The sequence below is a fragment of the Urocitellus parryii genome, chromosome 13, assembly GCF_045843805.1.
Source record: "Urocitellus parryii isolate mUroPar1 chromosome 13, mUroPar1.hap1, whole genome shotgun sequence".
Taxonomy (NCBI): Eukaryota; Metazoa; Chordata; class Mammalia; order Rodentia; family Sciuridae; genus Urocitellus; species Urocitellus parryii.
The window spans coordinates 48,131,796-48,158,610 of NC_135543.1; the positions used below are offsets into that span (position 1 = coordinate 48,131,796).

Sequence of the window (26,815 nt, forward strand, 5' to 3'; positions counted from 1 at the left end):
CATTCTTCAGAAATTTACCTGAGAGATCAATTTGGGTATTCTATTTTAATCCATTTATTCCTTATTATAAATTCCTACTTATTCTTGCTCCACAATACATTATTTAAACATTAAGTTTGGAAAATACCATACTATACAACTATCAAGTAATTTTAACCTCTGTGAAGGATGAATAATTGTCAATGATAAATATAAAGCAGATTTTCTAAAATTTCTTTATTTCAAAAAGCTATTATACAGTTTCAATTTAAAAGACATATCAGCATGAAATATCTAATTATACAGCAACAGAATAAACAAAAAATACACTTAAAGGTTATCCAAAATAAATTCACAATTTTAAAGGTGAAATACAGATGTTTTTTTCAAATAAACAAAATATTTTGTTTAGATGGTTTTTCTCTTAAACATCTGAAATGGACATCTTTTGAACTAGAACTAGACAACCTCTCAACCTACAAATAAGTGCTTATATTAACTTGCAAAAATAACCCCCTAAACCATTCAATGACTTATACAGTCACAAAACACTATAAAAGTCAAAGAAATCATTGCTCTAAAATGTCTACCTTGAAAATGAAATCTACATCTGAGTTGTGAAGAGGAGTAAGATGGTTTTTTAAAAAGAAAAGCTGAGTCTTCCTGACTGATTTACTTTTTATGAAGTTTATCCTATTCAGACTATTTTCACAACACACTTTTATCCTGAAAGAGTGTGGAGGTGTTAAAGTATGAAAGCTTCTTTGGCCCTTAGATAGAGGTACCTGAAATGTAAACAATTGCAATGGGAGCCTTCTAGATGTGGATGCTTACTTCTTATATTGAGTTGGAGATGAATGTCCTTGTCTCTCAAAGATATGGTAATTTCCTTTCCAACAATAATAGATTTTTTTGATGTATTGGGATTTGTTTTCAAATGCCTTAAAAATAAAAATTCATGTATATTACTATAAAGAATAGTTTTAAAAAATCAGAGAAAAGCATTATATGATATTACACCACAGGTTTTATTCATGGTAAATGTCTGCATTTGTTTTTAAAAGCTTAGCTCTTATTATTAGCATTTTTTAACAAAAGATAGTAAGCAAGAATCCTTTGCCATACATAACTACATCCACAAATAAGATTTTTAACCTAATCCAATATTGAAAGCTAAATAATGAATACAGAGCAAAACACTACTAAAACCGTTTTCTATCACTGATTAGAATGCATTTAGAAAGACACAAGCATACTGAACATAGAAAAACAATTTTGTGGATTTAGTCTCTAAGACTATAATGAAGAATGACATGCAATTCATAATTTCCTTAAAAAATATTTTTAAATGGTATCATTTTTTTTGTTTTGTTTTGTTTGAGGGGAACACAATCTGTGTTTCCCAAACTTATCCTCCATTAATACTAAACAGCAAACTGTAAGCTTTCTCTCTCACTCTCTTCCCAGAAATTACTTGTAGATCACTTTGCATAATGACAACATAGAAACATTTTTCTGGTAACAGTGTCATGGCCATAAATTATCAGTATATTAAAAAAAAACAAATATCAAGTGCAAATCTAGAAAACTTCCTTTAAAGAATTATGCAAACCCAGCACATGTGCAGTATCGCTATGACACAAGATTAAGTAGTATGACTTTTAAACGTGTATATAATGTCACACGTGTATTAGAGACCATCTTCTATAAAGTTTAATAGTGTTGCCAAGTTAATAATTCTTTCAAGGCACTGAAGAATTATGTAGATGGAGTTTCCAAAAAACTAACAATTGCTTAAACTGTTAAAAAGCCCTGAGTCAGAACTTTCAATAGCTTCCTGAAATTATATCTCAAACAAAATGGCACACTTATTTATTTTATAAAAATTATAAGATCTTTTTTTTGGAGGAAAGAAGTCATGTTTATGAAACAAATCAAGAGACTATACAGGAAAATTAAAATATTCAGCAATATTATCTTAAGACATTTTGTACACACCAATTATCTTATAGTTATGGATTCAGGCACCAAATTAATGTGACAAGTCACTTCTCCTGTACCTACCACTTAAGTTCCCAACAAAATAAAAATCTCAATTTTAATCTCAGGTTCTCATTTCCTCTTTACCACACATAAGAAAAAATGATGGAAAAAGTAATACTCTGACAGAAAAGGAGGTAGAAAATGCAACTTACAATTTTAATGCATCAGCTCCACCATCTAGTTTACATTTATACTACAGTTTAACCCACTACTAACCATTTATCAGTACATTGAAGCTCAATCTAAAGAATTTCCCCCCTCACTGTAGTAAAGCACTATACACAAGACATTAAAGTTTCCTCAAATTTAATGTTTTAAAGTACAAGTGGAATCATTAATACTGCCATTGATATATATGTGTGTGTTAAAGTTCCAAGGATATATATTATCAAGTAATATCAGTAAGCATTCCTATCATAATATTCAAGCAAGTAAAATTAGGTTACGTTTTTGAGAGAAAAACATATTCTGAAACTTTGATGGTAAATTTAAAGACAATGGACATTTTCAACAAGGCACACATAATTTGTGAAAGTCTATTACCTCCCCCCAATTTGCTACAAATTCCAAGTTTACCTAGCTGTGATACTTAACGTATGTTTCTCCCCTTTGACTCAAAATGAAACAACAGACTCTTTCAATAAACAAGCATTTAAAACCTACCCAATTATTATTAATAACAATTGGGGCAGAGGGAGAGAAATGCTATTGTCCCAAATTTTAGAGACTTGACGTTTACCATGACTTCAGAGTGTGCAAACACTAACTACTAAATAAATCAGGTGTTGAATTTATACGTGGTCAAAATTCCATTCCACAGTGGAGTGAAAGAAAAGAGGAGTTGTTTACTGGGTAAAACATTTCAGTTTTACAAAGATAAAATTCTAGAGATCTGTTTCACAACAATGTGAATGTATTTAACAGTACTGAACTGTACACTTAGAAATAGTTAAGATGGCAAATTTTATGTTTTTTACCACAATAAAAAAATGCAAAAAAATCTATTCCAAAATTCAATTTTTATACAAATTATTACTATAAAACACTTTTAGACACTGAGAGGATAAGTGCTTTTCCTTTTGAATTAAAAAAAGCAAGCTGTTAAAGTCTATAATTTACAAAACAATTGTCGATTAAACTAAACTAAATGATTGGTTAAGAGACCCGTTTTGTTCTTCAATTAAGCATATTCTCTTCACTAATGCTTTGATGAAATCTACATGATCCTCTTTTTTTCTTCTACAAACATTGACTTTTCTGTTTCCCACATTTTGCAACCCCAATGCCCTGACTCATTTTTGTTCTCTTCGTTTTTTTTAAGTTTAATTAATTCCTAGTCCAAAAAGGGTCCAGAATTCAGAACAAACAAAGAACAGCAATTAAGCAACACATAACCAGGCAGGATGTTTCTAGTGCATTAAAAATGATCCAGCAAGCTTTGAAATTTGAACTGGACAAATCTTAAGCAACAAACATTTCAATATGCTAGCATGCTCTTAATGGCTAAAGCCATTAAAAAATATGACAAAGTTATTTGCAATATTATCTATCAATTAATTTTATGCTTCAAATAACTAACTGGTTAATTCGCAATATTTAAAATTAAAAATATTTCAAGCATAATTTGTCCAGCTAAACACTTGTCTAATAAAGTTCCTTCACTAATACAAAATTATCTTTTCTTGAACATCTTGCTCCTGACAAAATTAAATATGTATACAGTATAAGTAAAAATGTTAAATGATGTGAATACATACAATTAGGATAGCACCATCTGGTAAGTTGTGTGTGTCTGGAGTAACAGAGCTGACAGTCTTAGAAGAATAAAGAAGAAAATGTGGGAGGGTGAGGGGGCATAGAAAGGGAATCCAAATATTACTCACTGACAAGTTTTCTAAAACATTAGGAAGCAATGCTATCAGTGCCTTTGGATTTCTTTCTTTCCTCTACAGATAGGACTTCAAATATACAACTGCCACACAATAAATTCTGAGAGTGCTAAGAGGCTGACCCCTCCCTTTTTTTTTTCCCAACGTTGTGTATCTAGCCCCTGAAGCTCAATAAATACAGTTTTAAAATAAATGCATGGTTTTTTTTAAATGATTCTAGGAAAACAGTTCTTTTAAACACGGGATAAAAAAGGTTTACATAATGAGAAGGAAACATCTAATTGGCAAAGTACTGCTAAAAGACATATAAGAGGTAGCAGTTTCAGTGAGTTGGAGAAAAGTCACTTAAATGATTAAATTCTTAATCTTATTCTCTCTCACAAACTCAAAAAACATTAAATTTTAGGTGCTTGAAAACATGAAGAAAAACATTTTCTATTTATTAAACAAACTTCAAAGTGATACTGATAAAGTCTGCAAGTATTTAGCACTGAAGTTTATAGTCACTTTATAACTTCTATAATAGAAAACAATTTCTCATATGATGGAAATAATTAAATTAGCTTGGAAGATGATATTGCCTTTTAGGGATATAAATTTTAGCACTGCAGCTTCAGAAGACAAAAGAGTCTTCAATGAAAAACAACTAAGCCTTTCCACAGTTCTCAGATTGGCCAAATTACAAGAGTCAGCCAGGTGCTCCCTTCTTACCTGCTGACCTAGTGGAAATATGGGTACTATGGATTGGAAGAAAAGAAAAATCCCTACTACTGCTTTTTTCAAATTTGCAATAAGTCTGTCTCCCTATGTGAACATCATCTTTTTAAAAAACGAAGCTCAAAATATACTTTAAAAATAGTCTCAGTGGCCCCTTTCTAGATAACTGAATAGTCAACATAAAGTTTCAAATTTGAAATTTATAAAAACTTTACTATTCAAAATAATAAAGATTACTCAGCTAAACACAGATATGGGATTGCTAAGACTACACAAGCAGCCAGCTAATAATTAAACAGCCAGTAACAGTGCTATGAGGGCTAGACACTTCATATTTTCACATTCAGGTGTTACAGAAGAAAAACAGAAATAAGAAAAGCTAGCCAGATTTAAAGGGCGAAAAAAACTACAAAAAAAAATCCACTATTTATAAGTATGCTTATACACAGTACATAGTAGGTATTATTGTAAACAGCTGATTTTTTTAAATAATCTAGCAGCAAGGAACCCCAAAACATTTGTGTATATATTTACCCTAGATACAAAAGATCATTCATTCAAAGGAGAGAAAACAATTAGAAGCTCTAGAGTCAAGTGTGCACCCCCCGCCCCAATATTATACAGGCAATCAGACATATTTCTATAAATGTCTGGGTACTCTTTCTAAACAAGTATCAGTTATTAAGTTATTTACTGTATCTTGGATATTGTTGGCAGTTTAAATAATATCTTCATCTGTAGATATAAAGAAACTGTTTTCATTATAGAAGGAGTTACTATTTGAGAGAGAATAATGGAAGTAAGGTAAGGCCTTTGATGAAGGTAAAATCAGTAATACTGTCAGAATTAATAGATACAGAGAGGAAAAAATTGCTGCCTTTGGACAAGGAATTCAAGCTGAATAGAACCTCAGAGGCCCAAATGGGGCTATATCATTGCACTGTTTAGATAAAGCCCAGATAAGTAATCACAGGGAAAACTGAAGTACACTTTTCACAGGTATTTTTAAATGGCTGACTGCATAAATTTATATTAGAAATGCAACTGTTAATGGTCAGTTAATAGGTACTTTTTTATTGCCCCCCTCTTCAGTTCTTCACTATGATTGTTTAAAACTATAATCTGATTCAGTTTTCCTTTTAAATTTAGAAAACTAGGTAAATGCAGAGTCAATATTCTCTTAATCTATGCTTCCAATGATACTAATATTTCAGAAACAAACATTTGGATAACTTCTCATTATCTTAAAAACAGAATATTCTCTTCAATAGTCCCTTAATCATGTGGAATTTGTAGTTAAATTTTATCATTTAACATGTGACATAATAATTTGACTTGTTGTTTTCACTTGATGCATTACATCTCAGAGTACCCATGCCATTTCATTGTATAAAATCATAATAAACTGAAAGATACAAATGTACATGGAAATACATTTTTTGAGTTTAACAAATTTATAAAGAGAAAATGCAATAAAAAGAAAAATAAAAGGAGATCCTTAAAGGATTTCCCCCTTAGAACTTAAAAGGAAATTACCTATGAATTACCATGGATTTAATGTTTCCAGTTTAAAAGAAGAAAACAAAAATAAACAAAAATCATGATATCAAAACTGAAGAGTTTTGTTCTTCTAGTACATTGATAGTCAAATTGTACTCTAGTAAAGAAACTATGATATTAAAAATTAATTCATTAGAACTTCCAACCAGCTTAAAAGCTTACAAAGATCCCATGACCACATACTTTAGCTAACAAAACACTCTGTTTCTTAGTCAGTACAAAAGAATCCTTCGTTCAATAGCCTTGCGACAAATTGGACATTCACTCATTCGGTCTCCACAGAGCTGGCATGTTCCGTGGCCACAGAGGAAAATCATATTCTTCAGACGATCCAAACACACAGGGCACATTGTCTGTAATGTGAGATAATAAAGTAATAAATGCTGAGACATTTTGTATTTTAAAATGTACTATGTGACAACTCCATTATGTCATTAATTTTTTTGTTGTTGTTTCAAATAATTGTTGCTTTTTAAAAATTTAAAATGTTATCCCTATAAAATATAAATACTGGTTGTTCTATTGAGATAATATACAAAGTACTACATAAAGTAAATACTAAATATAAAACAAAATACAAAGGAAATGGATGAAAACAGTCCTACTCAGCTGCTCTTGCACGAAAACACTACCACATATCAGGTGTATTGGAGAGTGGGAGCAGTGTAGAGATGAACACTTGCCAGAATGAGGCTAGATACCATACAATCTCAGTACTATCATCACTCCTGTGTTTTAAAAAAAACAAACAAAAAAAAAAAAAAAACAAGGAAACTAAAGCTTAATGGGGTTCAAATCTTCCTCAAGGCAAGCAGTATGCCAGAATGTAAATTCAGATTACATAGCCCCAGAGCTCTTACTCTTAAAATGTGCTATACTGTTCTACTAGCAATGCAAATTCCTTCAGTTAAAAATAATTACCCTTAGCTACATATTAATAAACTTCATACTTGAAGAATTTAGTTTGTTAGGTATACTTATGTGAAAATATTCTAGGAAGTCATATTTATACACAAAAACATATTTAATCTTATAACAAACTTTACCTTAATACTACACTTCATTCTGAATTATATCTTTTCCCTAATAACAGAAAAAAAATACATAAGCAAAAATGTCTAGATTAAAAGACATATAAGGGGCTGGGGTTGTGGCTCTGCAGTAGAGCACTCACCTACCACGTGTGAGGCCCTGAGTTCTATCCTCAGCACCACATTAAAATAAAGGTATTGTGCCCAACTACAACAAAAAATAACTATTAAAAAAAAAAAGACATATAGGTTTGAAGCTTATACGGCAATGTAGTTACCAACTTTGACAATACCAGAGATTAATGTTTAAAAAAAAAAGAAAAAAAGACTTGTGGTTTAAATTGTTTACCACGCTCCTCCAAGGCAAACTGTCACATCTAAAAGCAAAGCTAGAGAAAAATCACATCCTTTTGGATTTTGAAAAAGCCAAACCACCTTTTTCGCATCGTTAAAAGTTTTATTTTAATTAAATTTTCTAGAATTCTAAAAAATTAATAACTCCTCTTATTTCTAAAAGTAAATATATCTATGTAGCCTGTGCTATTGCTTTAATATTAATATCCTTTTTCTTTTTGGTACTGGGATTAAACTCAGGAGTACCTGATTACTGAGCTATGTTATCAGACATCCCAAGTCCTTTTTATATTTTTATTCTGAGAGAGGATTTCACTAAATTGCTGAAGCTAGCCTCAAACTTGGGATCCTCCTGCCTCAGCTTTCCAAGTTGCTGGAGTTATAGGCATGTGCCACCATGCCTAGCTAATATGAATACTTTCTTAATTACAACTGAAATTAGTTTTTGTCTGTTAAAGAGACAAGGTGGTAATAGAAAGATGAGATATTTAAGTGAAGAGAGTTACTCAGATGTTTTCTTTGGTTTTCCTAATTAACCTTAATAGGTGTTCCTCCAAGAAATCCCAACATTTCTCAGAAAATTAGTTTGATTAAAACTACTTAAATACTAAGGTGATAAAATATGATCATGTGGATTTTTAAGAAAGAATAAACTTGTTTTGGGGTGCTAAACTTTGGATGTAAGTACTACTGAAGGCTGGGGCTATAGCTCAATGGAAGAGCGCTTACTTAGCAATGTGCAATGCCTGGTTTCATCCCCAGCACCACTAAAAAGAGTAGAGCTGAATTTATTCTTTTAGGATCCATAAGAGAATTCAGTTAAGTCTCATCAGTGCATATAATACTCTGGTTTCTCTTCAGACAACATAAATCTTTCACCTTTTATTCCAATAAAATGTATAAATTAGTAAAAGGAAAAAAAAGTTTCATTGTTCAATGTAAAAGGCTAGGGATGTAGCTCAGTGGTAGAGAACTTGCCTATCGTATGTTAGATCATAGTCTCAATCCCTAGCACTGCAAAATAAAACAAACAAAAATCCACAAAATTTAAATGCATACTAAGATAAAATGCTTTTCATAGAAGAAAAAGATCAACTTTAAGTGAAATGAGAAAAAAACGGAGATGTTAGAAGCTTCAGAATTCTTTAAAATGTTTTATTTTGTATCAGAATGAGTCAGATATGTTTCGATCTACTTAAGAACCTTTAAAACCCTATTTATCTTTACTTACTTACTTACTATATAACAATTGCTAAGTATGGGATTTAAAAAAAGAAAATGAATGCAATCAAAGTTTTCATCTTTTCATATGGGTGTTTAAATGCCTAATAAATACATTATAGTCAATTCTAAACTAGTTACCAGTGGTGATTCATTATCTTGGGTTACTATCTATGACTACGTTACTTTCTTATAAATTCAGAAAGTGAACTCACTGAGTTATAACTGCATGGTTATACTGATGTAATGCTAAATCACAGAAAGAACATTTTTGCTGCTCAAACCTTTGAATCAGAAAAAGCTGTTGGGTCAAACGGTAAGCATTATGGTTTAGATGTGGTGTCCTCCAAAAGCTCATGTGTGAAGACAATGCAAGAAGGTTTAGAGGAGAAATGATTGGGTTATAACTTTTTCATCGAATTAATTAATTCAGTGAATTAATTAACCTAATCAGTGAATTAATTCCTAATGGGATTAACTGAGTGGTACCTGGATACAGGTGGGGTATAGCAGGAGGGAGTGGTTCACTGGGAGTGTTGCTATGGGATATATATTTTGTCTCTGGAGAGTGGAGTCTCTGCTTTCTGATCACCATGTGAGATGTTTCCCTCCCACCACACTCTTCTGCCATGATGTTCAACCTCACCTTAAGCCCCTAGGAATGGAGTCAGCCTTCTATGGACTAAGACCTCTGAAACTGTGGGCCCTCAAATAAACTTTTCTTCTCTAAAATTTTTCTGGTCAGACCTTTTAGTCACAGCAGCAAAAAACTGAATGAACAGTTAAGGCCGGGCCAAAAAAAAAAAAAAAGGACTTGCTTTCTTATGTACCTCATACCTCCAAATTTCAGCCAGTTTCTTTCTCTTGTTGATTTGGTTAAATATTGAGTAGATATACTCCTTTGTTGATATGTATAAGATATTAAAAACAACATAACCAAAAGTGAGTTTAAAGTATGGAATGCTATTCTCACTTTTGAAACCCCTTCAACAACTTCCTCAATCCCTTCCATCCACCATTTATTGATAACCACCATTCTGAATTTTGCATTTGCTTTACTATGCAAATACTCACTCTCTCTCTCTTTCCTTTCTATCAAAGTATCACATATACACAAATGTATATATATAAATCATAAAAGCTCACAAAGTGATAAAACTCAGGTAACTGGCTCTAGAAACGTCCCTTGTGCCTCCAGTCAAGAAAAACCACTACCCTTAACTTTAAATGCCTCATATATGATTTTTTCCAAGATTTTCTTCCTAAACAATACCCTGTTCAGTTTTGTTAGGCAATGACAAACTATCTTCCAAAGTGTTTTTATTAATTCATATTCCACCAGCAGTGTAAGAGTTATGGCTACTATACATTCTTTGTTAGATTGGACTTTCCCCACTCTAACAGATTTGAAAAGGTCCCTCACTGTGTTTTTCCTAGTTAGTAATGTGGTTGAGCATTTTTTCCCATATTTATTAGTCATTTATATGTTTTCCACTTTGGAAAAAATACCTGGCTAAATCTCCTGCTCTGACACTATTCATTACAAATATTCAAATACTACAAGTAATACAATACTTTAAACTATGCTACCTAGAGAAAATTCAACTACTTTTACCAAAAAATATCACATAGCATCTGAGAACTACTGTTCAACATAACAAAATCATTACCTGCTCCTTAATGTCCTGTAACTGTTGCTGCAACTTTTGCACATCTGCATTGACATTGGTATTATCCTTGTCCTTTTGTAACACTGGAATATTCCCGCTTGCTATAACAGAGATAAAAAAATTTTAGTTACTCCTGTTTTAACATAAAATGATATTTCTAAAATTATTACTATTTTGTTTATTTAAAAACAAGACTATATATAAGAATCTTTAAAAATTTTTTCATGCTTGGACAATAGATACAATAGTCACATTCTTTAAGCTTCAAAAATACTAGCTTGCACATTAATTTCTAATTTTATTTAACACTGTTAGACAACAATCCACAGACTTCTAGGTTTTCCAAGGCTCTTCCTGCTTTGTTTGGAAGTTCACAAATATATTTCATGCTTATTTTCTCTGCTCCTATACCACAGAACTCAAAAAAGCAGGTAGCAGTTTTGGCAGTCCTAATTAAAGTCTCTCAGATTATTTTTATGAAGACAACACAAAAAACTCCTTTCTTTATGTCCAAATTTGCTTCTTGTTACTGATCTGAAATGAGGAACTCAAGAAAGGCCTTTATCAGTAGACTGCAAAAATAAAGGGAAATCCTTAATTTCATGTTTCCTATTCTCTGTATTCTTGGTCTTTTACTCCTGGTCATCCCTGGGATTTTTTATTCTGCTCTATTTGTGAAAAAAGACAAAAGCTTTGGACAGAAGTGAGTACAATAATGTTTTTTCTCATCTGTTCAAAAACACATTTATATAACAAAGAAACCATCTGGCTAAAAGACAAAAAATAATTTTAAACAGCTGTATTATTTAAAAGGCTGAAGGTAATGATTGGGGACGTAGTTCAGTGGTAGAATACTTGCCCCACATGCATAAGGCCCTGGCTGGGTTCAATCCTAGTATGACAAAATCAAATTTAAAAAGTAATTATTTTTCATCTTTCTACTTGTTTGCTATGTTACAGTTTAGCATTCCTACTATTCCATAAAATACAAACAACTTAAATAAACTTGAAGACCTTCAACATAAAGAAACCAGGTTTATATTTTTGCAAACTGAAAAAGTAACTTGTAATATGAGGTTCCTCCTCAAGATACACTAAATTGGGTTCATGTGTACCTCAATGGAACAGCATGTAGTTAGCATGCACAAAGCCCTGGATTTCCCGCCCTCCAGCATCACCCAAAATTTTATTTTAAAAATAGAGAGCAAATATTCTTTTTTTTTAAAAAAAATATTTAGTTTTTTCATTGTAGTTGGGCACAATACCTTTATTTTATTTATTTATTTTTATGTGGTGCTGAGGATGGAACCCAGGATCTCTCATGTGCCAGGCAAACGCTCTACTGCTGATATTCTTTAAGCAAGAATACAATATTCTTTATACCACACATGAGGATCGTCAAAAGACATATATATTAAGGTCTATAATCTATAATCTCAAAATTATAACGAAAGCACCAGAAAACTATACTGGTCCTGCTGTGTGGATCCAACTCACTTAGCTTATTTTTCATAAAGCAACAATGTATTAAAAATGGGGAGAGTGGGGCTGGGGTTGTGGCTCAGTGGCAGAGCACTTGTCTAGCATATGTGAGGCACCGGGTTCAATCCTCAGCACCACATATAAATAAATGAAAAATAAAGGTACGTCAACAACCAGAAAATATTTTTTTTAATTGTTAAAAAATAAATAAAATAAATAAATGGGAAGAGATATTCAAGCAAATCCCAACAAGAAAGCAAATAAGAAAATGCTTTAAGAAAATTCACTTACAGATATCATCAGCGGCATCTTCTGAACTTTTTCCTCCACAGCACATAATGAAAGGCACTCTCCGTTCAACTACTGCCCGACACTGTACACACTTTTTCATTAGGCTAGCACAATCTGCAAATTAGTAACACAAACATGTCTTACAAGGAAAAGCATCAATTAAAATATTACTTTTGCTACTTATTTCTATTAAATTTTACACTTAAAACATTAATAAGGGACTGGGATTATGGTTCAGTGGTAAAGTGCTCACCTAGCACGCACAAGACACTGGGTTTGATCCTCAGCATCACAATACCAGACCTTAAATTATACTACAGAGCAACAGTAACAAAACAACTTGGTATTGGCACCAAAATAGACTTGTAGACCAATAGTAAAGAACAGAGACAAATAGTAAAGACACATAGTAAAGACAATAGTAAAGACACAGAGACAAACCCACATAAATATAGTTATCTCATATTAGACAAAGGCGCCAAACACATTTATTGGAGAAGATTGTCTCTTCAACAAATGGTGCTAGGAAAACTGGAAATCCATATGCAGCAAAATAAAATTAAGTCCCTATCTCTCACCATGCACAAAACTCAACTCAAAGTGGATCAAGGACCTAAGAATTAAACTAGAGACCCTGTGCCTAACAGAAGAAAAAGTAGGCCCAAATCTTCATCATGTCAGATTAGGCCCCGACTTCCTTAATAAGACTCCTATAGCAGAAGAAATAAAATCAGGAATCAATAAATGGGATGAATTCAAACGAAAAAGCTTCTTCTCAGCAAAAGAAACAATCAGTGGGCTGGGGATGTGGCGCAAGTGGTAGCGCGCTCGCCTGGCATGCGTGCGGCCCGGGTTCGATCCTCAGCACCACATACAGACAAAGATGCTGTGTCCGCCAAATACTGAAAAATAAATATTAAAAAAAGTTCTCTCTCACTCTCTCTCAAAAAAAAAAAAAAAAAAGAAACAATCAGTGAGGTGAACAAACATTTTGGTAGCAAATTTTTACCATACGCACATCAGATAGAGCACTAATCTCAAGGATATATAAAGAACTCAAAAAACTTAACTCCGAAAAAAACAAATAACCCAATTAGTAAATGGCCAAGGAACTGAACACAATTCTCAGAAGATGATATTCAATTAATCAACAAATCTATGAAAAAATGTTCAACATCTCTAGCAATTAGAGAAATGCAAATCAAAACTATTCTGCGATTTCATCTTACTCCAGTCAGAATGGCAGCTATTAAGAATATAAACAAGTTTTGTTGAGGACGTGGAGGAAAAGGCATACACATACATTGCTGGTGGGATTGCAAATTGGTGCAACCAATATGGAAAGTTTGAATTCATCCCATTTATGGAGATTCCTTGGAAAACTGGGATTGGAACCACCATTTGACCCAGCTATCCCACTCTTTGGTTTATACTCAAAGGACTTAAAAATAGCATACTATAGGAACACAGCCACATCAATGTTTATAACAGCACAATTCACAATAGCTAAAATGTGGAACCAACCTAGATGCTCTTCACTAGATGAATTGGATAAAGAAACTGTGGTACATATAAACAATGGAATATTATTCAGCATTAAAAGAGAATAAAATCATGGCATTTGCAGGTAAATGGATAGAGCTGGAGAATATTATGCTAAATGAATTAAGCCAATTCCAAAAACCCAAATGCCAAATGTTTTCTCTGATATGTGGATGCTGATCCATAATGAGGGCAGCAGGGAGCATGGGTGGAATAGAAGAAATTTATAGATAGGGCAAAGGGGAGGGAAAGGAGGGGGCATGGGGGTAGGAAATACAGTAGAATGCGATTGATGGACATCATTACCCTAAGTACATGTATGAAGACATGAATGGTGTGACTCTACCTTGTATACAACCAGAGACTTGAAAAATTGTGCTCTGTATGTGTACTATGAATTGAAATGCATAAATAACAATTTAGAATAAATAAATTTAAATTTATTTTTAAAAATCCAAACTGATACAACAGTATATTCAGCCTCATCTACTACTCCAAGCAGAGGAAAATAGCTGATAGTCTGATATTCTATCAGTCTGATAGAATATATATAGAGATTGAATATATATATATCTATATATATTCTATAAATTTTGTTTCACTTCATATTGTTGTAATTATAACTGAGGAAGTTTCATACAGACTACTTACTCTCACAAGCACACATGTGTCCACAAGGCTGAAAAAGAACAGCTGCTTTCTTGTCAGAGCATACCACACATTCTTCAATCTACAGTGAAGAAGCAAAAGCACAGAGTAAAAAACTACAGATAAATCTAATAACTCTAACAACTCCTTTTATATCCAAATACAGGATATAAATGTGTATTACATTTCTCTGTCCTTAATACACACATCCCCTCTATCTTCTACTTTCCTAGTTGCTCATTTTCACATATTTATGCACTCTACCTTAACAGGAGCTATTTCTGCATTAGTCTCCCTTCCCAACCTAAAAAATCATGTAGAAAAACTTCATTTCCTCTGAAGTCAAGAAGAAAGGGCTGGACTTCAATTTTTTTCCAGAAACTACATTTGAAAGGGAACTGACAGGATAATGAACAAATCAGAGTATAAAAATAAATAAGAGAAGATAGATATCTAACATTAATAAAAATCTAGCCAGATGAATCAGATTGTTAAAGTTCAAGAGGGATTTTTCTATTACGTACATATAAGGAACTCTAAAAGCACACTATTTTGGAAGTTGGTCAATTCCCATACTGCCTGGGGCCCAAAGCTTTGGATTATTCTTTCTCCCTAAACTACAAGTCTTCCAATCTTTCTATAATTTCTCTCAATGTTAGCTCCTCTCTTCATATTTACTAGATGAATTCAATTTTGATGTGTGACTATTAACGACCTTGGCTCTGGTTTCTTTTTTCCCCCTCACCCAATCTCTAGTGCCCTTGGCTTCACATTGGTCTACTATCCATTCTTTTTCTTTCTAACACAAGGTCATATTTAGCTCTTTCTTGTGTCATTTAAAACTACTCTCCAAAAATGATAACCACCACCCACCTATAACTTCCCAAAATTCCAAGCATATGCTCACATGCATTCTCACATACCCATGTGCAAGTGTACTCTTGCACACGCCCCCTCCCCAACTTTCTCAACTTACGCCTCAATATGTTCACAGAATTTACATAGTTGAAGTAATAACAGAATTCAGTAAAACATGGTTAGTTAGGAACCTATTATTGCTGGATTCTAAATCTAGCCCCAACACTGAATCATCTAACATTGTTTTTAAAGAGTTTAAGATAATATAGTAAATTGATTTAACAACCATATATTTACTCATTCTCCCATTAAAAAAATCTTTGAAAGCATAATTTTCCTCCCAGGAGTGGAATTATTAAGTGAAAGCATGTGATATGTCAGAATGGCCTCCCAGCCTCCAGCAGTGTTTAGAAAATAACTATTTCATACTTTTCTTGTTAGCTTTTTTTGGAAACTTATTTTTGCAATTTCAACAGAAATGGTCCGTGTTAATTTTTTATGTGTTTGTAATTCTCTAATTGCTATAAAATCCATGCTTCCAAATCCAACAAAATACCAGTTTTATTATGCTTTACTTTCATGAATATGTTCACTGCCTTTTAACCACTTGGGGTCACTATTTCTTTATAGTCAAACACTCTAAAATCAACCCAGCAAAACTGCTGGGTGGGCATTTTAGTTCTCGTACTTTTCTACAGGTTTGAAAATTTCACAGTATACAATATAAAGTAGATTTACACAAATCTTTAGGTTACAGAGGGCTTTGGAAGAAAAACAGTAGATAATATTTTTTAACTGTAAAACTTTAGGTATAAAAAAGGAAAAGCATTGAGCTAAAAATTTTTTCTGAGAGTAATAGTTACATTCAAATAATAAATTATGTTGGCAAACTAAGATAAAACTGTAAACCAGCAATAAATTCAGAAATTCTTATTCCTAATAAATGTATAAATTATACATTCTTATATTTGAAAATGTTACTTGGAAGAACAAAATTAAACAAATCATATTAGATAGTCTCTTCTATCATTATTTATAGTCTCAAAGAACTTCATAAAATGATAAACTACTACATAAAAAAAATTACCTTTGTCCTGGACTGAACTTGTTCTTTACAGATGAGGCATTTTTTGACTCGTGGAGAACATAAAGAACAGGTTGCAATATGTCCACAAGGGCCAAAAAGAGTATCTCTCTTCATATCTGAGCACACCATACATTCTTCTAAGGTTTCAGAATCATTACTGATCATAGAAGGACTTCGAGAACCCACTTGACCACTAATAAAGGAAAATATTCCGAATTAAGCCCATTAAAATATTTCAGTAACAGGGTGGGGTTGTAGCTCAATAGTAAAGTGCTTGCCTACCACATGTGAGGCACTAGGTTGGATCTTAGCACCACATAAAAATAAATAAACAAAATGAAGGTATGGTGTCCATCTATAACTAATTTTTTTTTTAAATTTCAGTAACAAATTCACTAATTGTCTTTAAAACATCCACAGTAGGGCTGGGGATGTGGCTCAAGCGGTAATGTACTCGCCTGGCATGCACGGGGCACTGGGTTCGATCCTCCGCACCATATAAAAAAAATAAAATAAAGATGTTGTGTCCACTGAAAACTAAAATATTAAAAAATTCTCTCTCTCTCTCTCTCTCTCGGAAAAAAAAATCCACAGCACTATTAGTATATGCAAAAACAACTGTTTATATTTTAAAAAATCAAGTGTTCATATAAATATCTTTATATGAAATCCTGTATATTGTATTTTGCTATCTATTTATCTATATATACATCTCTATCTGCTTCTACTACTATTTCAAACTTCGAGCTACATGAATCCTCCTCACTCAATAGAAAAGGATGAATCTTCTAACAAAGAAATAAAAAACATTTTAACATAAACAATACTCAGAATCTGTTGTGTGTATACACACATACACACATATAAAAGCAGAAGGAGGACTAGGAATAAAACAAAAATTCTAACTAGCAACCATGTTAGTTATACTAACTAAAGACAAGATGAGGCATTACCAGAGTCCACAATTTATAGAACACTTCAAAAAATATGACACTCCAGCTGCTTTTTGGACATTTCATTAAGTTTATCCTTAAGGAATATAAAATTATGTTACAGAAAGACAAAATATATCTATTAAAATATAGATACAAAACACAGAAATACATATGTGTGACTAATTACACCTACAGAAAAGGTACTGTTTCTACCATAAGCTTCAGAAACTCATGAAAACACACAGGTTCTATCCTTGGCTCCACTGTTCAAAAGTTATTACAGTGTTTCTAGGGTTATGTAAACACTATTATTATAGTACCTTGTATTTATCTATAGATGCATCTTTCTGTAATAGAATTTAATATTCCTTAAGTATACACTTAATATCTCATTATATCACATTCGCCAATAACACAGCTCTATGCATGGGTTCCAAAGAGATGCCATTTCATCACTACACATAAATCATGAGAAGTAAGAGAACACAAAGGTCAAGGGATATCCACTGAAATGCTTAGCAACAAGAAATGGACATAAAGGGCGATAATATTGCATAGCAATATTAGGATAAAACAGTAGAGATGTGTTCCTTTTTGTATATCTACAACAGCTCATAAGAAAAATATTTAAATCATAAAAATATCACTGACATATTTTACTTTCAGAAAAAAAGGCAAATGTGAAATAATCATCTTTAGAGAAAACTCCACAAGGAATTGGTTTCCCTTATTTGTTCACCGTTTCAATCCTTCATTGATACTTCACTGAGTGTCTGTCAGGCTCTATTCAGTGTGCTAGAATTGTTACCAAGTTTAGTATGAGATGTATTTTGTTCATAAAATATAAATTGTCCCTCTTAGAAAAATATTAAAATTTTAAATATATCTAATGTCACAGAAAATTTACTAGTAACATGTTTTCTTTCTTTCTTTCATTTTTTTGGTACCGGAGATTGAACTCGGGCACTCCACCACTGAGTCACATCCCCAGCCTTATTTTGTATTTTATTTAAAGACAGGGTCTCACTGAGTTGCTAAGTGACTCCTTTTTGCTGAGGCTGGCTTTGAACACCTTTTCTTACAGATAAATTCTTCTAACACATACATTCCTAGAAAATCAGTAGTTTTAGAAAAGTATCTTGAACATACTGTGCATAAAGCAGTACACTTAACAACATGGAAAACAACATGAAATAACAGATACTTTTCAGGAAAGAAAGGAGCAACAAAAGGATACAAGAATTGTACAAACACACTTTCAATTCCTCTATTATATAACCACATAATACTTTAGGGAATATTAAAGTTTATGATAATAAATAATACACACCTGACTTTTTCTTTATGACACTTTGCCAAAGCTTTGCAGAGACTTGGATCAGGACAGAGATCAAGTGGAGATTGACCCTTCTTATTTCGAATGCTAAGGTCAGCGCCATTGGCTGCCAAGAAACAGGCAATAGATGCTGCACTCTTCTTTTCTGCCCCCTGGGTACCAAGTCCCATTATTAACTGAAATCAAATGAAAAGAACCATGATTTTTTCATTAGGAGTCTGCTATCAATTATTACTATAGTATATTATATACATATATGTGTGCTTGCACAGGAGCACAAGTGGTGAATATCTATGAGTTTCCTTTCTATCATTCAGTCCTCTTTCCCCTACATCCCTCAATTTTCATAGGCATATAATTTGAAAATTGACTTATCCTCCAGTTGTAACAGTGGAAAAAGTGGCTCAGTCCAATCAGATATCCACCCCACCTATGTAAGTAGTTCAGGGACAAATACACAATCCCAATCAGGCCAATAAAATTCAACAACAAGACTTCTGGTTGAGATACTGAAGAAATAGTTCTCTTTTCTCTTCAATTTGGCTCTGGAGATGCTAGAAACCAACTTGAAATAATGAAGAGAAAGATAGCTGAGAAAAGAAACTAACTATAAATTTACTGAGCATCTATAATGTACTCAGTACTATACTACATCAAATACTTTCCATGATCTTTATAGCAGATTCTGTAGGTAGATACTTCCCTCTCTCCATTTTAAAATGAGAAAAAGGGGAGGCACAAAGGAGTTAGAAAATACACCCACAGCCATACAATAAGACAGCAATTCTGAAACATTTTGGTCTCAGAATGCTTTATATTTTAAAAAACTATTCAAACGCTTATGTGAAAATCTAAAGGACTTAGAATAGCTACACTTTGAGGGAGGAGAAGAAAATTGGACAACTTACACTATTTTATTTCTACATTATAAAGCTACAATAATCAAGACAGTTGAGCTGGCATCACCTAGCTAAAAACAGATGAAAAGAACAAAATCCAAAGAGACCTTCAAATGCATCGTTAATTGACTTTGGATAAACGTACACAGACAGTTCAGTAGGAATAAATAGTCTTCAACAAATGGCACAGGAACTGAATTTCCACAAGCAAGAAAATGAACTTTGGGCAAAGGGGAGGGAGAGGTGGAGAGGGAGCATGGGGGCAGGAAAGATGGTGGAAATGAGATGGAGTCGTTACTCTAGGTACATGTATGACTGCACATAATGGGTGACAGCTATGAAAAGCTGAGAAAAATGAAAAAACCAGAGAAATGAAAAGTTGTGCTACAATTGTGTACAGTGAAAAAAAAAGAAGACCCAGAAAATGAAAGCTAATGTTACTTATAATTAATAAATACCAATAAAAAAAACTTTAAACACTAAAAGCAAATGTTTAAAATTAGTATTAAATACTTTTTTCTTTTTTCCCCAAAATCAAAAGAAATTTTATTGTGAATGAGATGATATTATAGGACAGTGGATATATCCTTGTAAATAACATTACTAGTAAATAAACTGAAATGGAAAGAAGTGAAGAAATAAGTCCTAAGTGTCTACATTTAAATATGAGACAAAATGTCTTCTACCTTGATAAATAATAAAATGCTACTTCTATTTTTTTGTTGTTGTACATGGACACAATGCCTTTATTTTGTTTGTTTATTTTTATGTGGTGCTGAGGTTTGAACCCAGTGCCTCACACATGGTAGGCAAGCGCTCTACCACTGAGCCATAACTCCAGCCCGACTTCTATCTTACTTTAGTTGAAACCCCTTGCTGATTCTCTGTTAACATTAGGTGTGAATACTTGAATCATCTTTGAGACTCTTAATTTGTACTTTAATTAACATTATTCTGAACAAAAGACTATGAAATGCTTTTAAAATCTCAAATGTGAAGATATTTAAAATCATATTTTTACTATTTTTCTTTGACTTAATTGCATGGTGGTAAAAGAAACTGACCTCATTAAAAGAAATTATTTGGTATTTACAGATTCTTGATTTAGTGCCTAAAACACAGTCCAACTTTTATAAATGATTCATGAGTGCTTAAGAATGATTATTCTAGGGCTCGGGATGTGGCTCAAGTGGTAGCATGCTAGCCTGGTATGCGTGGGACACTGGGTTCGATCCTCAGCACCACATAAAAATAAGATATTGTATCCACCTAAAACTAAAAAATAAACATTAAAAAAAGAATGATTATTCTGTAATAGGTGTAGAATTGTACATGTTATTTGTCATTAAAATTTTCTATATATCAAAAAAGAAAAAAAGAAAACGAACTCTGACCCATACGTCATACTATATGTAAAAGTTAACTCAAGGGCTGGAGTTGTAGCTCAGTGGTAGGGCACTTGTCCAGCAAGTGTGAGGCACTGGGTTCGATTCTTAGCACCCATATAAATAAGTGAATAAAATAAAGGTCCATCAACATCTTAAAAAAGTATTTAAAAAAAATTAACTTGTGGCTCAAGCAATAGGGCACTCGCCTGGCATGCACTGGGCGCTGGATTTGATCCTCAGCACCACATAAAAATAAAATAAAGATGTTGTGTCCACTGAAAAACAAAAAATAAATATTAAAAAATTTTCTCTCTCTCTTTAAAAAAAATTAACTCGAATGAACCACAGACTGAACTATATAATAGCTAAAACTTTATAAAGTTCTATGAAACAAGAGAAAACCTTAGTGATCTTGGGTTCAGCAAAGATTTCTCAGAAAGGACATAAAAGCACAAATAAAAGAAGAGGATAAAACTAGATTTCACCCAAATTAAGAACCTGTGCTCTGCCATAAAGACTGTTTAAAGCCAGGCTCAGTATTAAGCCTGCCTGTAATCCCAGCTTCTCAGGTGGCTGAGACAGATAGATGATCACAAATTCAACATGGGCAACTACTGAGACACCATCTCAAAAAAAAAAAAAAAAATTAAAACCCTATTAAAAGAAGGAAAAGACAAGACACACACACACACACACACACACACACACACTCCTTGTTTCTTGCATGTCATACCCTGCACTATCCCAAGACTCAACTTGGCAAGAAGGCCATTAACAGATGTGGCCCCTTGACCTTGAATCCAAACCATTTAGATCCAGATAAGGATCTTGAGAAAACCGTGGATTAAATGGAGCCTTACTTCTTAGAGCTAAGAAGAATGGAATAACCTAAGTTTGTGAAAAGGTGGAAAAAATTAAACATTCACCTTGGTTGCCCTCTGTTTGAGAAGAAAATAGTTATGGATTTATCAGAAGTAATTATATATTCAACTGATACATTTCCACCCGTGGTTTAGCTACACTTTTTATAACTGCACTCTTCAATGGCTGACAACTTCTGAATATGCTAATTATATGCATAATTCTTTTTTTTGTTTTTGTTTTTGTTTTTGTTGGTTGTTCAAAACATTACATAGTTCTTGATATATCATATTTCACACTTCGATTCAAGCGGGTTATGAACTCCCATTTTACCCCGTATACAGCTTGCAGAATCCCATCAGTTACACTTCCATTGATTTACATATTGATATACTCATGTCTGTTGTATTCTGCTGCCTTTCCTATCCTCCACTATCCCCCCTCCCCTCCCCTCCCCTCCCCTCTTCTCTCTCTACCCCCACTACTGTAATTCATTCCTCCCCCTTATGCATAATTCTTGAAGAGTTTTTTTCTATTTTCCTTTAGTGGTACTGGGGATTGAACCCAGGGCCTCACACATGGGAGACAAGTGTTCCACCACTGAACTATATCCCTAGTCCTTAACAAGTATTTCTGAACATTACTGATTAAGCTATCATTTCTATACAAAAAAATTACAAAAGTATTGTGTCAATTGTTATGACAGAGAGAAGGGAGGGAGGGAAGAAGCCATTGACAGGGAGAAAATACTTACTCATCACATATATGATAAAGAATTTGTATTCAGATTATATAAAGAACTCTTGAAACATTAACAACTAAACAGACTCAATGGTTAAAAAAAAAAAAAAACTTGGCTAACATAAAAGAGGTTCTGGGTTTGAGTCTCAACACCACAAACAAAACAACAAAAAGAGCTCAACAAAATAACAAAAAAGAGATTTGAGGAGACATTTCACCAAATATATGTGGTGACAAGCATATGAAAGGATACTCAGTATCAGTAATCATTAGGGAGATGCAAATCAAAACCATAAGATGAGGGCTGGGGTTGTGGCTCAGCGGTAGAGCGCTTGCTTAGCACATGCACGGCCCTGGGTTCAATCCTTAGCACCACATAAAAATAAAGATATTGTGTCCAACTACAATTAGAAAATAAATATTAAAAAAAAAAAGACGACACCATTCCATGCCTATTTGAAAGGCTGTAAACTGAAAAAGAAGAACTGAACAACTTTTCGTAAGAATGTGGAGGCAACTTAGGTAGTACTGACTAGCATTTCGTTCATAAACTAAAATTCCTGTAGTTTACTTGTCTGCACTGGGGATTGAACCTAGGGAAGCTTTACCACCGAGCTACATATCCATTTTTTTTGTTTGTTTGTTTTGTTTTTTTTGAGACAGGGTCTTGCTTAATTGCCCAGGCTGGCCTTGAAATTGAAATTCTCTCATCTTAGCTTCCTGAGTAGCTAGGATTACAGGCATGCACCACCATACCCAATCATAAACTAAAGTTCTAAGTATGTAGGTCTGATAAAATATTGTATAAGATACGGATTAGATGAGTAGTAAATAAAAGATCTTGCATTAGAATATGCTTCTATTGATACTAAATGAAAGACTCTTTACTCACTGTGTTTTTTGACGGCTCCCAGGCTGCATCTACCTTCCCCACATCCTGCATATCCTGCAGCTGACGTAGCTGAGACAAAGTGTGATGCCTCAGAGCTTCATGCAAAGGAGTATCTCCATCCTTATCCTGAATATCTAGTTTGGCACCTGCACGAACCAAAAGCTAAAAGAGAAAAAGATATCTCAAGTTAATAACGTGTTCACACCCATAAGAAACTTCTATGTGTTTAAAGTAACAGTGAGAGCACCCTGTACCTACTTGAAGGAGTTACTATTAAGCTAATGATTTTGATGTCTTTGCTTTCTACTATTCTACAGTGTTGTGGTTCCTTACAAAGAATGATGTGCTCTGTTACTCAAAGAGATTAAAGTGGAGAAAACAGAAAGAAATGAGAATCAATATGCAGCTCAATTTATCTACTCTGAAAATGAAAACTGGGGTAAATTTAGGACTTTGTTTTCTACTTTTAATTTTAGATTAAGTTATTTTAAGCTCTTAGGGGAAAAAATTACACTGTTCAAAATTCTTCTATTATTTAAACAAAGAAGTATTCTCTTTGGTCAATTTTCTTCAAATGTATCCTCATGAGGCAAGTCCAAATATCATGGAAGATAAATGAAGATATTTTGGCAAAAGGATTTCAAAAAATAAATGTGAAACAGTGTTTGCTAAAATACAACCTTTTAGATAAAATGCATAGCAGACATATTTCAATAAATGACTTAAGCAGTAGATACGTTTATTTAAGATTCTGCTTATGGTACTCTAATAATTTTCCTATCCTTTCTACAAATAACATCAATGAGATATTTAGAAAAATACCATCTGTAGAAATCAATCTCAAGCATACGTCTTACTTGTCTTGGCAAATTATGTTATTTTTTTCTATGTTCCAATATTTTTCAAATTTGAAAAATCATCAGAAGTACCTGTGTAATTTTTAAACTAGGGATTTTTTCCATCAGAATCCTAAAGGTTCTGATTTGTTTGTTCTGAGGTAAGGCCCAAGAATTACTTTTCTAGAGCCAGTCAGGGTGGCACACACCTATAATCCCAGCAACTCAGGGGGCTGAGGCAGGAGGATCACAGGTTCAAGACCAGCCTGAGACCCAGCCTCAAAACAAGTAACTAAATAAAAAGGGCTGGGGGTGTGCCTCAGTAGTAGAGCAACTCTGGGTTTAATCCCCAGTACTAAAAATAATAAATTTCCTACCATCAAGTTCCCAGGTGATACTGATGCTGCTGCTTCAGCCTCCAAACTTGAAGAACCACTGCGCTACAAAAATATTTAAACCAATACTCTTCCAACTTTTTTTTGAATCATCAGATTAGTAAAATAAAAAATACATCTCAGCTGCTTTGGAATTTATAGCAGCAAATGTCCAGCTGAACCTATTCATTTGTATTTTACTCTGTTGTACACATTAAAAGGGAATATGCTTTTTAAAACTAATTTACATGTTACACTGAAATTTTCTCATTTAATATTCTGCGAATTCAGAAATTTAACAGAATGATAGACTTTGAACTTAGAATTCTGCTAGAAATTACCCAAATGATGCAAAATATTACCCTAAAATTTTGTGACAGACTATGCATTTTGGGATGTGGGGGGAACACTCTGGGGCAGTCAACCACGAACCACATGCCCAGTCCTATTTTGTATTTTATTTAGAGACAGCGTCTCACTGAGTTGCTTAGTGCCTCACTTTTGCTACAGCTGGCTTTGAACTCGTGATCCTTCTGTCTCATCCTCCCAAGCCACTGGGATTACAGGTGTGTGCCACCACACCCAGCCCATTTTTGAGAAGTTTAACACTATATCATTTCAATTTTCAAGAAGTTCTAAAACTCTGGATAAAAATACAACAGTAAGGGGCTGGGATTGTGGCTCAGTGGTAAAGCAGGTTGCCTTGCATGTAGGAGGCACTGGGTTTGATCCTCAGCATTACATACAAAAATAAATAAAATAAAGTTATTCATTTTAAAAAAAATCTGTAAGCCAATATTTATGTCAATAAATACTTTACCCTAACAATTTGGGTGTGTTGTCGCTCAACAGCAAGGTGTAGGGCAGTTTGTTGGTTCACATTCTGGATATCTAGGTTTGCATTACCCTGAAGAACAACAAAAAATTTTAGGCAGTTATATTTTGACAACAGTAAAGAACAGTTAATTAATTATTCATAAGAAATAAACAACACTGGATACTGTTGACCATCTTCTCCTTCAAAGCTAAAATGATATCATTCTTATAGGATAACAGGTCCTGTTACAATAGGGAAAATGGATGGGGCAGTAAATTTCTAAAGTAGAAGAACAAGTTTAAAACATTCTTTTTTCTATTATAGTGATTCCATCCAAGAACAAAGGGCAAAGCATAGTAGAGGTCAAACAAAACTCTCTTTCAATCTCCATTATACAGTGACAGAAACAATCAACTCCTCTGAACTGTAAAGACTTCTGAAGCTACTGAGTTTTGATAGTGGCTTTAGATTTACTCTAATGACCTGATAAGTTCAATTGTTCTTGTTACATAATTGAGTTCTTCCACATTCTATGAAAAGAAACTTTGCTTGAGATGAGAAGAAGATGATATTTAATTAGTACATTAAAAAAAAAAGGGTACTAAACAGAGAGCAGGAAGTCCTATCCAGTATCCTACAGGACTTTTATGAGAACAGGTATTGATTAATGAGAACAAAGGACTATATAAAGAACAGCTGAAGCCTAAGCATAGGGAAAAGGACCTGAGGAGCAAAGCAACTGAACTTGTGAGTCAGGGGGCCTTGGTTCAAGCTCTGTCATTTATGTGAACTTCAGCAAGCATTACACCATTTCATACCTATTTCTCAGTTCTAAGGTGGCAACCACAATTATTTCATGGCATTTATGTGAAGATTAAGAAAGTTAACATGTAAAACTGCCTAAATACAATATCTAGTATAATAAAAAAATTAAGTAAAATTAAGAAAAGAGCTAGAGGTTTGGGATATAAGTCGATATAAGTCAGTGGTAGAACACTTGCTTAGCAAATGCAAAGTCCTAGGTTTGACTCTTGACACCACATAAATAAAAAGAGTAAAATATTCAGAAGATACTGTTTTGTTTCAGTCTTAAAACTAATCATGCCCTCTGATGACAACTTTAATAGCCACCTATGCCTTTGCTTGCAGTATCAAGTAGAGTTGATACTCCAGTAATACTGCATCATATTTTGAAAGATGGGAGTTCCTTCTTTGTTCTTATTATAATATTTGTTTCTTGGAGTATGGTCCTGAGGTACTTCATCTTATCATGTCTGTTCTCATATAAATGTGAACAACGGGGGATTTTCTTTTGAAGTTTCCTGAGCTTCTCTATCATTTAGATTTTGCTATTCTGATAGGAT

General features: G+C 33.3%; 1 protein-coding gene across 1 annotated transcript in view; it reads right to left on the minus strand.

The window, feature by feature from the left end:
• Positions 1 to 287: 287 nt before the first annotated feature.
• Mib1 (MIB E3 ubiquitin protein ligase 1) overlaps positions 288 to 26,815 on the minus strand; it is a 138,030-nt gene continuing 111,502 nt past the window's right edge. The window contains exons 14-21 of the mRNA XM_026388089.2: positions 25,455 to 25,541; positions 23,425 to 23,586; positions 18,638 to 18,819; positions 16,373 to 16,565; positions 14,431 to 14,509; positions 12,238 to 12,351; positions 10,465 to 10,565; positions 288 to 6,541 (exon numbers count right to left, since the gene is read on the minus strand). Coding sequence (XP_026243874.1) covers positions 6,401 to 6,541; positions 10,465 to 10,565; positions 12,238 to 12,351; positions 14,431 to 14,509; positions 16,373 to 16,565; positions 18,638 to 18,819; positions 23,425 to 23,586; positions 25,455 to 25,541 — 1,059 coding nt within the window. The 3' untranslated portion in view covers positions 288 to 6,400. The remainder of the gene's footprint in view (positions 6,542 to 10,464; positions 10,566 to 12,237; positions 12,352 to 14,430; positions 14,510 to 16,372; positions 16,566 to 18,637; positions 18,820 to 23,424; positions 23,587 to 25,454; positions 25,542 to 26,815) is intronic.